This window comes from Leptonychotes weddellii, chromosome 9, assembly GCF_054177405.1.
Source record: "Leptonychotes weddellii isolate Sample4059 chromosome 9, ASM5417740v2, whole genome shotgun sequence".
Classification (NCBI taxonomy): domain Eukaryota; kingdom Metazoa; phylum Chordata; class Mammalia; order Carnivora; family Phocidae; genus Leptonychotes; species Leptonychotes weddellii.
This window is the reverse complement of record NC_138377.1, coordinates 81,247,292-81,259,471: the sequence shown is the minus strand read 5'-3', so window position 1 is coordinate 81,259,471 and position 12,180 is coordinate 81,247,292. Positions and strand designations below refer to the sequence as shown.

Sequence of the window (12,180 nt, the reverse complement as noted above, 5' to 3'; positions counted from 1 at the left end):
CCTGCATTGGGCTCCCTGTTAAGCAGGGAGTCTACTTCTCCCTCTGCCCCTCTGCCTGCTTGTGCTCTCTCTCTCTCTCTCTCAAATAAAATCTTTATAAAAAAAGATAAAGAGAATTTTAAAAGCAGCTAGAGGGAAGCAAAAACTTACCTATAAAGGAAACCCTATCAGGCTCTTAGCTGATTTTTCAGCAGAAACTTTGCAGGCCAGAAGGGATTGTCATGATATATTCAAATTGTAGAAAGGAAAAGCGAATAACCAAGAATATTCTACCTGGCAAGGTTACCACTCAGAATTAAATAAGAGATAGTTTCCCAGACAAACAAAAGTTAAAGGAGTTCATCATCACTAAATGAGCCTTATAAGAAAGGTTAAAGGAACTCCTGTTAAGTGGAAAAGAAAAGGCCATAACTAGAAGTAACATTTTAAAAGAAAATATGTCACTGGTAAAAGCAAACATAGTAAAGGTAGGGAATCAACCAATTCTAAAGCTACTATGGAGATTATGACAAAAGTAATAAAATCAAGTATATTTATAATAAAGAAATATAAAAATAAAAAATGTAAAATATGTCAGAAATATAAAATGTGGAGGGGTGCCTTGTCAGTTAAGTGTCTGACTCTTGGTTTCAGCTCAGGTTGTGATCTCATGGGTGGTGAGACTGAGCTCTGCGTCGGGCTTCACGCTCAGTGGGGAGTCTGCTTGAAGATTCTCTCCCTCTGCCTCTCTCCCCATTTGAGCGCATATTCTTGCTCTTAAATAAATAAATCTTAAAAAAAAAAAAGGAATATAAAATATGGAGGAGATGAGTTAAAATGTAATGGTTTTAGAATGTGTCTGAAGTTAAGTGACCACCAACTTAAAATAAACTGCTATATATATGTAAGGTGTTATATATGTACCAAAAACCAAAAGCCCGTAATAGATATACAAAAAATAAAGAGAAAGGAACCTAAACAAAACATTAGAGAATGTCATCAATTCACAAGGGAAGAGAGCAAGAGAAGGAACAGAAAAGAGCTACAAAAACAATAAAAAAAATTAACAAAATGGTAGTAAGTACATACCCATCAATAATTAGTTTGAATGTAAATGGACTAAGTGCTATAATCAAAACACACAGGTGGCAGAATGGATAACAAAAATAAGACCCATCTAGTATTCTGCTTACAAGAAACTTCAGACTTAAAGACACATACAGAGTAAAAGTGAAGGGATGGAAAAAGACAGTCCATGCAAATGGAAGCAAAAAAAAAAAAAAAGCTGGGGTAGCAACATTTTTATCAGACAAAATAGACTTTAAAACAAAGACTGTATGTAACAAGAGGACAAAGAGGGGCATCCTATGATGATAAAGGGATCAATCCAGTTAAGAGGATATAACAATTCTAAATATTTATGCACCCATCTCAGGAGCACCTAAATATATAAAGCAAATATTAACAGAAAGAAAGGAAGAAACTGATCATACTATAATAATAGCAGGGGATTTTAACACCATACTTACATCAATGGATAGATCATCCAGACAGAAAATAAACAAGGGAAACAGTAGCTTTGAAGGACACATTAGACCACACCGATCTAACAGACATATACAATACATTCTGTCTCAAAACAGCAGAGCATACATTCTTTTCAAGTGTACATGAAACCTTCTCCAGGACAAATCACATGTTAGGCCACAAAACAAGTCTCAATACATTTAAGAAGACTGAAATCATATCAAGCATCTTTTCCAACCACAACAGTATGAAACTAGAAATCAATTATAAGAAAAACTCTGGAAAGAATACAAACACAAAGAGCTACTAAACAACAAATGGATCAACCAAGAAATCAAAGAGGAAATTAAAAAATACATGGAAACAAATGAACATGAAAGCACAATGGTCCAAATCTTTGGGATGCAGCAAAAACAGTTCTAAGAGGGAAGTCTACAGAGATATAGGCCTACCTCAAGAAACAAGAAAAATCTCAAATAAAAATACCTAACCTGGGCACCTGGGTGGCTCAGATGGTTAAGCGTCTGCTTTCGGCTCAGGTCATGATCCCAGAGTCCTGGGATCAAGTCCCGCATCGGGCTCCCTGCTCAGCAGGGAGCCTGCTTCTCCCTCTGCCTCTGCCTCTCTCTCTCCCTGTCTCTCATGAATAAATAAATAAAATCTTTAAAAAAAAAAAATACCTAACCTTATACCTAAATAAACTAGAAAAAGAACAAAGCCCCAAACTAGCAGAAGGAAGGAAATAAAAAAAGTAGAGCAGAAATAAATGAAATAGTGAAAGAACAATAAAAAAGATCAATGAAATCAAGAGCTGCTTCTTTGAAGAGATGAACAAAACTGATAAACCCTTAGCCAGACTCATCAAGAAAACATGAGTGGACTCAAACAGAATCAGAAATGAAGAAGAAATAACAACCGACACCACAGAAATACAAAAGATTATAGATTATGAAAAACTATATGCCAACAAATTGGGACATCCTAGGAGAAATGGATAAATTCTTTGAAACATACAATCTTCTAAGACTCAATCAGAAGAAAAGAAAATCTTAACAGTTTAATTACAGGCATACTTTGTTTTACTGCACTTTGCTTTATGCACTTCACAGATATTATATTTTTTAAAAACTAAAGGTTTTGGCAACCCTGATTTAAGCAACTCTATTAGTTCCACTCCTCCAACAGCATTTGCTCACTTCATTTCTCTGTGTCACATTTTGGTAATTCTCACAATATTTCAAACATTTTATTATTACTTTGTCACAGTGATTTGTGATCAATGATCTTTGATGTTACTATTTTAATTTTTTTCCAGTGCCATGAACCATACCCATATAATTTAATAAATGCTGCATATGTTATGACTGCTCCATGGACCAGCTGTTCCCCAGTCCCAGTCTCTCTCCCTCTCCTTGGGCCTCTCTATTCCCCAAGACACAATATTGAAATTAGGCCAATGAATATAACACTGCAATAGCCTCTTAAGCGTTCAAGTGAAAGGAAGAGTCACACATCTATCATTTAATTTTTTTTTTTAGAGATTTTATTTATGTATTTGACAGAGCGTGAGTACAAGCAGGGGAAGTGGCAGGCAGAGGGAGGGAAGCAGGCTTCCCGCTGAGCAGGGAGTCCGATGCGGGGCTCGATCCCAGGACCCTGGGATCATGACCTGAGCCGAAGGCAGACGCTTAACCAACTGGGCCACCCAGGCATCCCTATTTAAAGACTTTTTTTTTTTTAAATGTTAGAGAGACAGTGTTGGGGGGGAGGGGCAGGGGGAGAGGGGAGAGATAATCTCAAGCAGATTTTGTCCTGAGCATGGAGCCCGACGTGGGGCTTGATCTCACAACCGTGAGATCATGACCTCAGCCAAAATCAAGAGTTGGATGCTTAACTGACTGAGCCACCCAAGCGTCCTGACATCTATCACTTTAAATCAAAAGCTAAAAACAATTAAGCTTAATGAGGAAGGTATGTCAAAAGCTGAGCTAGGCCAAAAGCTAGGCCTTATGTCAAACAGCCAAACTGAAAATGAAAAGAAATTCTTGAAAAAAATTTTAAGTGTTATTCCAGTGAACACACAAATAATAAGAAAATGAAACAGACTTACTACTTATATGAGAAAGTTTTCGTGGACTGGATAGAAGACCAAATCAACCACAACATTCCCACAAACCGAAGCCTAATCCAGAGTAAGGCCCTAACTTTCTTCAACTCTATGAAGGCTGAGAGAGGTGAGGAAGCTGGAAAAAAAAAAAAATGATGCTGGCAAAGGTTGGGTCATGAGATTTAAGGAAAGTAGCCGTCTCCATAACATAAAAGTTCAAGGTGAAGCAGCACATAATGATGTAAAAGCTGCAGCAAGTTGTCTAGAAGATCTAGCTAAGATAATTAATATAGATGAAACAGCCTTATATTGGACAAGATGCCACCTAGACTTTCATAGCTGGAGAGGAGAAGCCAATACCTGGCTTCAAGGCTTCAGAAGACAGGCTGACTCTCTTGTTAGGGGTCAGTGCAGCTGGTGACTTTCAGTTGAAGCCAATGCTCATTGACCATTCCAAAAATCCTAAGGCTCTTAAGAATGATGCTACATCTAACTCTGCCTGTGCTCTATCAATGGAACAACAAAGCCTGGATGACAGCACATCTGTTTACAACATGGTTTACTGAATATTTTAAGCACACATTGAGACCTACTCCTCAGGAAAAAGACTCCTTTTAAAATATTCCTGCTCATTGACAATGTACCTGGTAACCCAAGAGTTCTGATTGAAAACATTAATGTTTCTGTGCCTGTTTTTAGTTTTGTTTTGTTTTCATGTCTGTTAACACAACACCCATTCTGCAGCCCACTGATCAAGAAGTCATGATAACTTTCAAGTTTTATTACTTAAATTCATTTTGGGAGGCTAGAACTGCTTAGTGATTCCTACAATGGATGGAGGCAAGGTCAACTGAAAACCTTCTGGAAAGGATAAACCATTCTACATCAAGTTAAGGACATTAGTGATTCCTAGAAAGATGTCAAAATTTCAACATTAACAGGACTTTGGAAGAAATTGATTCCAGGCCTCATGGATGACTTTGAGGAGTTTGAGACTGAAGTGGTGGAAATAGCAAGAGAACTAGAATGACAAGTAGAGCCTGAAGATATGACTAAATTGCTGCTATCTCACAAAAAAACTTGCACGGATGAACAGTTGCTTCTTTTGGAGGAGTAAAGAATGTGGTTTCTTGAAATGGAATCTACTGGAAGAAGCTGTGAAGACTGTTGAAATGACAACAAAGGATTTAGAATATAACATAAACTCAGTTGATAAAGGAGTGGCAGGGTTTGAGAGGATGGATTCCAATTCTGAAAGAAGTTTTATTTATTTTTATTAAATATTTATTTGACAGAGAGACACACAGAGAGAGAAGGAACACAAGCAGGGGGAGTGGGAGAGGGAGAAGCAGGGTCCCCGCCAAGCAGGGAGCCCGATGCGGAGCTCGATCCCAGGACCCTGGGATCATGACCTGAGCCAAAGGCAGACACTTAATGACTGAGCCACACAGGCGCCCCGAAAGAAGTTTTATTATGGGGAAAATGCTATCAAATAATACTGCATACTACAAAGGAATCATTCATGAAAGAAAGTTAACAGATACAGCGAACTTCACTGTTGTCTTATTTTAAGAAATTGCCACAGCTACCCCAAACTTTAGCAACCACCCTTTATCAATCAATAGCCATCAACACAAGCAAGACCCTCTACCAGCAAAAAGATTACATCTTGCTGAAATGTCAAATGACTATTTTTAGCAGTATTTTCAATTAAGATATGTACATTATTTTTTAGTCATAATGCTATTGTACACTTAATAGACTACAACACAGTGTAAAGATAACTTTTATATGCACCAGAAAACCAAAAAATTCACTGGACTTGCTTTATCATGATATCTGCTTTATTGTGGTGGCCTGGAAAGAAACATACAATATCTCTGTTGTATTCCTGTACTAGCAATGAAATTGAATCAGTAATCAAAAACTCCCATCAACCCAAAGTCCAGGAACAGATGTGACTTCTACCAAAGAAGAGTTAATACCTATTCTTCTCAAACTATTGCAAGAAATCAAAGAGGAAGGAATACTGCCAAATTCGTTGTACAAGCTCAGCATTACCCTCATACCAACAGCAGACAAAAACACTACAAAAAAGAACATTACTGGCCAACATCCCTGATGAACTGAGATGTAAGAATCTTCAACAAAATATTAGCAAGCTGAATTCAACAATACATTAATAAAAGGATCATGCACCACAATCAAGAGGGATTTATTCCAGGGATACAAGGATGGTTCAATATTTGCAAATCAATGGGTCGCCTAGGTGGCTTAGTTGTTAAGCGTCTGCCTTCGGCTCAGGTCATGATTCCAGAGTCCCGGGATCAAGCCCTGCACTGGGCTCCCTGCTCTGCGGGAGGCCCGCTTCTCCCTCTCCCACTCCCCCTGCTTGTGTTCCCTCTCCCGCTGTGTCTCTCTCTGTCAAATAAATAAATAAAATCTTAAAAAAAAAATATTTGCAAATCAATTAACAAAATGAAGGATAAAACCCATATGAGCATCTCAGTAGATGCAGAAGAAGCATTTGACAAAATACATCATCCTTTTATGCTAAAAACTCAACAAACGGGTATATAGCGAACACCTCAACATAATAAGGAAGTACATGACAAACCCACACCTAACATCACACTCAATAGTAAAATGCTGAAATATTTTCCTCAAGATAAGAATGAGAAGGATGCCTACCCTTTCTACTTTTGTTCAACATAGCACCGGAAGTCCTAGCCACAACAATCAGTTAGGAAAAGGAAAGAGAAGGCATCCAAATTGGTAAGGAAGAAGTGAAACTGGTACTATCTATAGATCACAAGACACTATATGTAGAAAACCCTACACTGCACCAGAAAACCTATTAGAACTAATAAATGAATTCAGTAAAGTTGCAGGATACAAAATCAATATACAGAAATTTGTTCTGTTTCTACACACTAATAATGAACCATAACAAAGAGAAGAAACTATTCTATTTCCTGCTGCATCAAAAAGATTAAAATACTTATGAATAAATTTAACCACGAGGTAAAAAACCTGTACTCTAAAAACTTTTAAGACACTGATGAAAGAAATTGAAGATGAGATAAATACAAAGATATACCATGCTTGTGGAGTGGAAGAATTAATATTGTTAAAACATCAATGCTACCCAAAGCAATCTACAGATTTAATACAATATCTATCTAAATAACAATACCATTTTTCACAAAACTATAAAAAAAACTCCTAAAATGTGTATGGAACCACAAAAGATCCCCAATGGCCAAAGCAATTCTGAGAAAGAAGAACAAAGCTGGAGGTGTTGTAATTCCAGATTTCAAGATACACTACAAATCTATAGTAATCAAAACAGTATGGTACTGGTACTAAAACACATGATCAGTAGAACAGCATAGAGAACCCAGAAATAAACCCACAGTTAAATGGTCAATTAATCTATGAGAAAGGATGCAAGAATATACAATGGGGACAAGACAGTCAATAAATGGTGTTGGAAAGACTAAATAGCAACATGCAAAAGAATGAAATTGGACCACACTTTCTTATATCTATTCGAAAATAAACTCAAAATGTATTAAAGACCAAGACGTAAGACCTGAAGCCATAGAACTAAAAGAAAAAATAGGTAGTAAATTCTTGGACACTGATTCTAGCAATAGTTTTTGGATCTGTCTCCTCAGACAAGCCAAGGGCAACAAAAGCAAAAATAAACAAATGGGACTCATTTACACACTAAAAAGCTTTTGCACAGTGAAGGAAACCATCAACAAAATGAAAAGGTATCCTACTGAATGGTAGTATATATTTACAAATCACATATTTGATAATGGGTTAATATCCAAAATATATAACAAACTCATACAACTTAACACCAAAAAACCCAAACAATCTGATTTAATAATGGGCAGAGGACCCAAATAGACATTTTTCCAAAGAAGTCATACAGTAGCCAAGAGACACATGAAAAGATGCTCAACATTACTAATCATCAGGGAAATGCAAATTAAAACTACAATGAGGTTATCACAAAAAAAAAAAAATTTTTTTTTGAGAGCGAGCGAGCAAGCACGTGGTGGGGAGGGTGGGAAGGGAGAGACAAACTTAAGTAGAGTACATGCTGAGCGTGGAGCCCAGTGGGGGGCTTGATCCCACAACCCTGAGGATCACAACCTGAGCCAAAACCAAGAGTCAGAGGCTCAACCAACTGAGCCATCCAGGTGCTCCCAAGTATCACTTTACACCTGTCAGAATGGGTAAAATAAAAAAGAGCAGAAATAGCAAGTGTTGGTGAGGATGTGATGAAAAAGAAATCTGGTACACCACTGGTGGGAATGTAAATTGGTGCAGCCGCTAGAGAAAACAGTATGGAAATTCCTCAAAAAATGAAGAACAGAACCATATGATCTAGCAATTCCACTTCTGATAATTCCATTCATCTGAAGAAAATGAAAACACTAATTCAAAAAGATATATGCACCCCATGTTAATTAAAAGTATTTACAAAGCTAAGATATGGAAACAACTTGTGTTCATCAAGAGATGAAGAGATAAAGAACATGTGGCATATATATGGTGATACAGTACTCATCCATAAAAAAGAATAAAATCTTACCACTTGCAGTACATGGGTGGACCTAAAGGGTATTATGCTAAGTGAAATAAGTCAGAGAAAGACAGATACTGTATGATTTCACTAATATGTGTAATCTAAAAAGCAAGACAAACAAAACAAAACTGAAACAGACTTATAAATAAAGAGAACAAACTGGTGGTTGCCCAGGGGGAAGGGTTTTGAGGAGGTTGGATGAAATAGGTGAAGGGGATTAAGAAGTACAAACTTAGAGTTAAGAAGTAAGTCACAGGGATGTAAAGTATAGCATAGAAAATACAGTCAATAATATCTTAATAACTTTGATGACAGATGGTATCTAGACTTACGGTGATGATTTCGCAATGTATATAAAAGTCTAATTACTATGTTGTACATCTGAAACTAATATACTGTGTGGCAATAAAACTTCAATAATAACAAAAGTAACAATAACAAAAACCATGCATGTTATTTACATATCAAATTCTAAGGAAATGGAACAAGAGTATTATTTTGAAAGCAAAATATTAATATCACGTATCTATCATCTTTAAGCCAAACTATTTGGGAAAATACTACGGGTTAAATTATATACAAGAAAACCCTGGGGACGCCTGGGTGGCTCAGTCGTTAAGCATCTGCCTTCAGCTCAGGTCATGATCCCGGAGTCCTGGGATCAAGCCCCCCACATCGGGCTCCCTGCTCAGCGGGAAGCCTGCTTCTCCCTCTCCCGCTCCCCCTGCTTGTGTTCCCTCTTTTGCTGTGTCTCTCTCTGTCAAATAAATAAATAAAATCTTAAAATTAAAAAAAAAAAAGAAAACCCTGAAAATGTTCACATTTACTGTGGTAATACAATCTTTTACTGGTACTGCCTGTAGTAAATGCCTGCTAGCTGGCTTTGAAATCTTTTGAATTATCTATCTACTCTAATACTGCTGTGGCAACAGGACTGAATTATAATGAAAAATTTTTATAGCCAAAAGGAACCAAAACATATAAGTTCTCTTCACTGGTATTTTTCTTTATAAAATATAAAAGGTTATATATAAAACTTCATTTGTATACTATGCATTTAATATAATATTAAAAAAAAGAGAAACAATACAGTTAAAAGAAATCAAGAACATACCTGTGGAACATTCTTTATAACAGGCACTGGCTGAATAATGGGTAAAACATCAGATTTAGAAGCAGCAATTGGCTCAACTGGAGTTGATATGTTCAGTGGTGCCATTCTCTCATCTTGATCATTTATCAATTCTATATTTTCACTTACTTCTACAGAAGGAGGTGGCATCTGGGCAGTAGGTTTAGAAGGAACTGATTCTTCCAGTGAAGGATAAGTAAAATCCACTAAAATCCCCAAAAGAATAATATTTTTTCAAAGAACAGCAAACCCCATAAATAGTACTTACATATCTCATGCATGTTATATGTAATAGTTAAATGTAAAGTAAATGAGGTGACAACCACAACAATCTTAAAGAATTAACTTAACTTCCAGGCTGTGGACACCTTGTATTTTTTATGCCTGAAAACAAACTGCTATCCAATAGGACAAGTACACACACAACCAAGAACATTACCCTGAGAACATAAATAATTTAAAGTTAATCCAAAGCAATTTTAAACAAAAATTTTCACATACATACATGAGATAGACACCTCTTCATTCTTGCCTCGTGGGGGTGGAGTGACTTTAGCATTTGTAGTATACTGAGGATAACAAAGGAGCCAGTTTTCATAGCCTCCTTCTAAAACCAAAGGCTCATTGCGCAGGACAGTTTTACTTTCCCACTATAAAATAAGGAAATAGTATTTTTAATATGGCAGCAGTCTCTTCACAGTTAAAAACACAAAAAACTGAATTTGAATTTTAAAACTGCTCTCTTAAAGATTCATCTTTGAAATGATAAAAAATGAGAGCTGAATTCAAAATTCAGCATTGAATGAAAGAAATGGATAGATCAGGTTTTTAAAACCACACAAGTAATCCATGATCTTAGAAGAAAGTTATGAAAAAAAGTTCATATACAATAAAAATCATCCATAATCTAACCACCCAGAGATACCACTTTAACATTTTAGGGTTTAGTCTTAGAGTTTTCTATGCAGACGTATATTTTTTAAATTTTATTTTTACAAAACAGTGAAACTTCTGTGCTGCTGCTTTTCTCTTTTATGAACATCTTTTATTAACAGTTATATCACCATTTGTAATGACCAGATAATATTCTATTTTATACACACACACACCACCCCCAAACTGAATCAATCATTGGAATACATTATGGTTATTTTCCCCATTTAATTATAAACAATGCTGAGATAAACACTGAAGATCCTTATATATGCACACACCCAATCAACCCCATTAGGGAAAATCCCCAGAAGTGGTGTTGCTGAGCCAAGGCACATGAACATTTTAAGGCTTTTGATATATATTCCTAATCTTTAAATGACCTTTAAAAATATATATCCATATATTTTTATAGGGTAATTTACTAGAACTAGAACTGCTGGATTGAAAGTTTGGTAGATGCTGCCAAATTGCCCTTCAAAAGGACAATACCAATTTATATATTTGCCAATACTGTATGAGAATGCCTATTATAAATCTTTATAATTTTTACCAAACTGGTAGACATAAAATGGTATCATGTTTTAATTAGCTTTTATTAGTGAAGCCGCACATCTTTTAGTATATTTATTAACCACTGATACTCTAGGACATAACTAATCTCCCTTGTCCATTTTTCGGTAGAGTTTGCTATTTTCTTAGTAAATAGTGAAGGTACTCTGAATATTAAGAAAAACAGCTCTTTGTCATATATGTTACAATTATTTTTCCTGATTGACTTTTACTTATAGGATTTTTAACACAGTCAAATATATAGATCTTCCTTTACAGTGTCTTGATTTAGGATCAAGATAATAAAAAACACCCACAAATGGTTTTTCCTAGTATTTCCTGTTTCAATCAATATGTTTATGTCATTGACCCATTTGGAATATACTGTGATCTAAGAAGTAAGGTAGGGGTCCCCCTTCTTTACTTAGTGGCTAGCCAGTTGTCCCCAAACCATTCATTTCAATGCATTTTTCCACACTGATTTATGTCATCTTTACCTTATGAAACCTTTACCTTTATGAAACTGCCACTTTTGTAGGTCAAAACTAATTGATTATTAGCAGTTTCATATAGCAATCTATACTTGGGTGTATTTCTAGATTCCCTGTTTTAAAGCATGAATTGTTTTAAGGCTTTAAGATTGCCCTCCTGAAGAGTAATGCTCCATCAACTGACCTTCCTACCAGCACATTAAGTTTAATCTTACCAGCATTCAGTGCTATCAGTTTAATAATGTAACAAATTAAACTGGGCGTTTTTACCTTTGTTAATTTAATCAACAAAATGGCGTTCACTATTTCAATTTGCATTTCTACCAGTAAAGATGATCATTTTTATGTTCTGTCACTTATTCAGGTCTGTGTCCACTACTTATTTTACTATTTTATCTTAAATAATTTTATTTGCAAAAGCTCTTCATATTTTAGGTGTCCTAAACTACAGTTGGCTGTTGAACAACATGGGTCTGAACTGCGCAAGTCTACTTACACACTTTTTTTTCTTTTGAGTTGACAGCAAAAGCCACGGGCATTTATTTACAACTGCCCACCCTAGTCTCCATGGAAACAAATCGAAAGTGACTGGTGCAGAGGTAGTGCCTGCTGTCCACTGAGTACCTGGGGAAACCTCCCAAGGCTGTCAGCAGCCCTCAGCAATCCCCAGCAGCCCCGAAATGGACAGGGCTATAGGTCACCCTGTGCCAACAGAGTGGTTAGGTTGAAAGCCCTAGGCTGGCAGGCAGGAGGCTGGGCTGAAGTGGAGGAATGCACCCAGAGGGCAGCACAGTGCTGCCCAGGAAGCCCGGCATCCCTGACACTCCCCTCTCCCGGCCCTCGTCTTCTTTGG

At 36.5% G+C, this 12,180-nt stretch overlaps 1 protein-coding gene across 5 annotated transcripts in view; it reads right to left on the bottom strand.

Annotated features, from left to right (window-relative positions):
- The window catches only part of USP8 (ubiquitin specific peptidase 8), a 75,575-nt gene that overhangs the window by 22,710 nt on the left and 40,685 nt on the right, over nucleotides 1-12,180 (bottom strand). For all 5 annotated transcript variants that reach the window (XM_006741197.3, XM_031036570.2, XM_081831070.1 and 2 more), the window contains 2 exons: nucleotides 9,857-10,001; nucleotides 9,334-9,557 (listed from right to left, as the gene is read on the bottom strand). In XM_006741197.3, coding sequence (XP_006741260.1) covers nucleotides 9,334-9,557; nucleotides 9,857-10,001 — 369 coding nt within the window. The remainder of the gene's footprint in view (nucleotides 1-9,333; nucleotides 9,558-9,856; nucleotides 10,002-12,180) is intronic.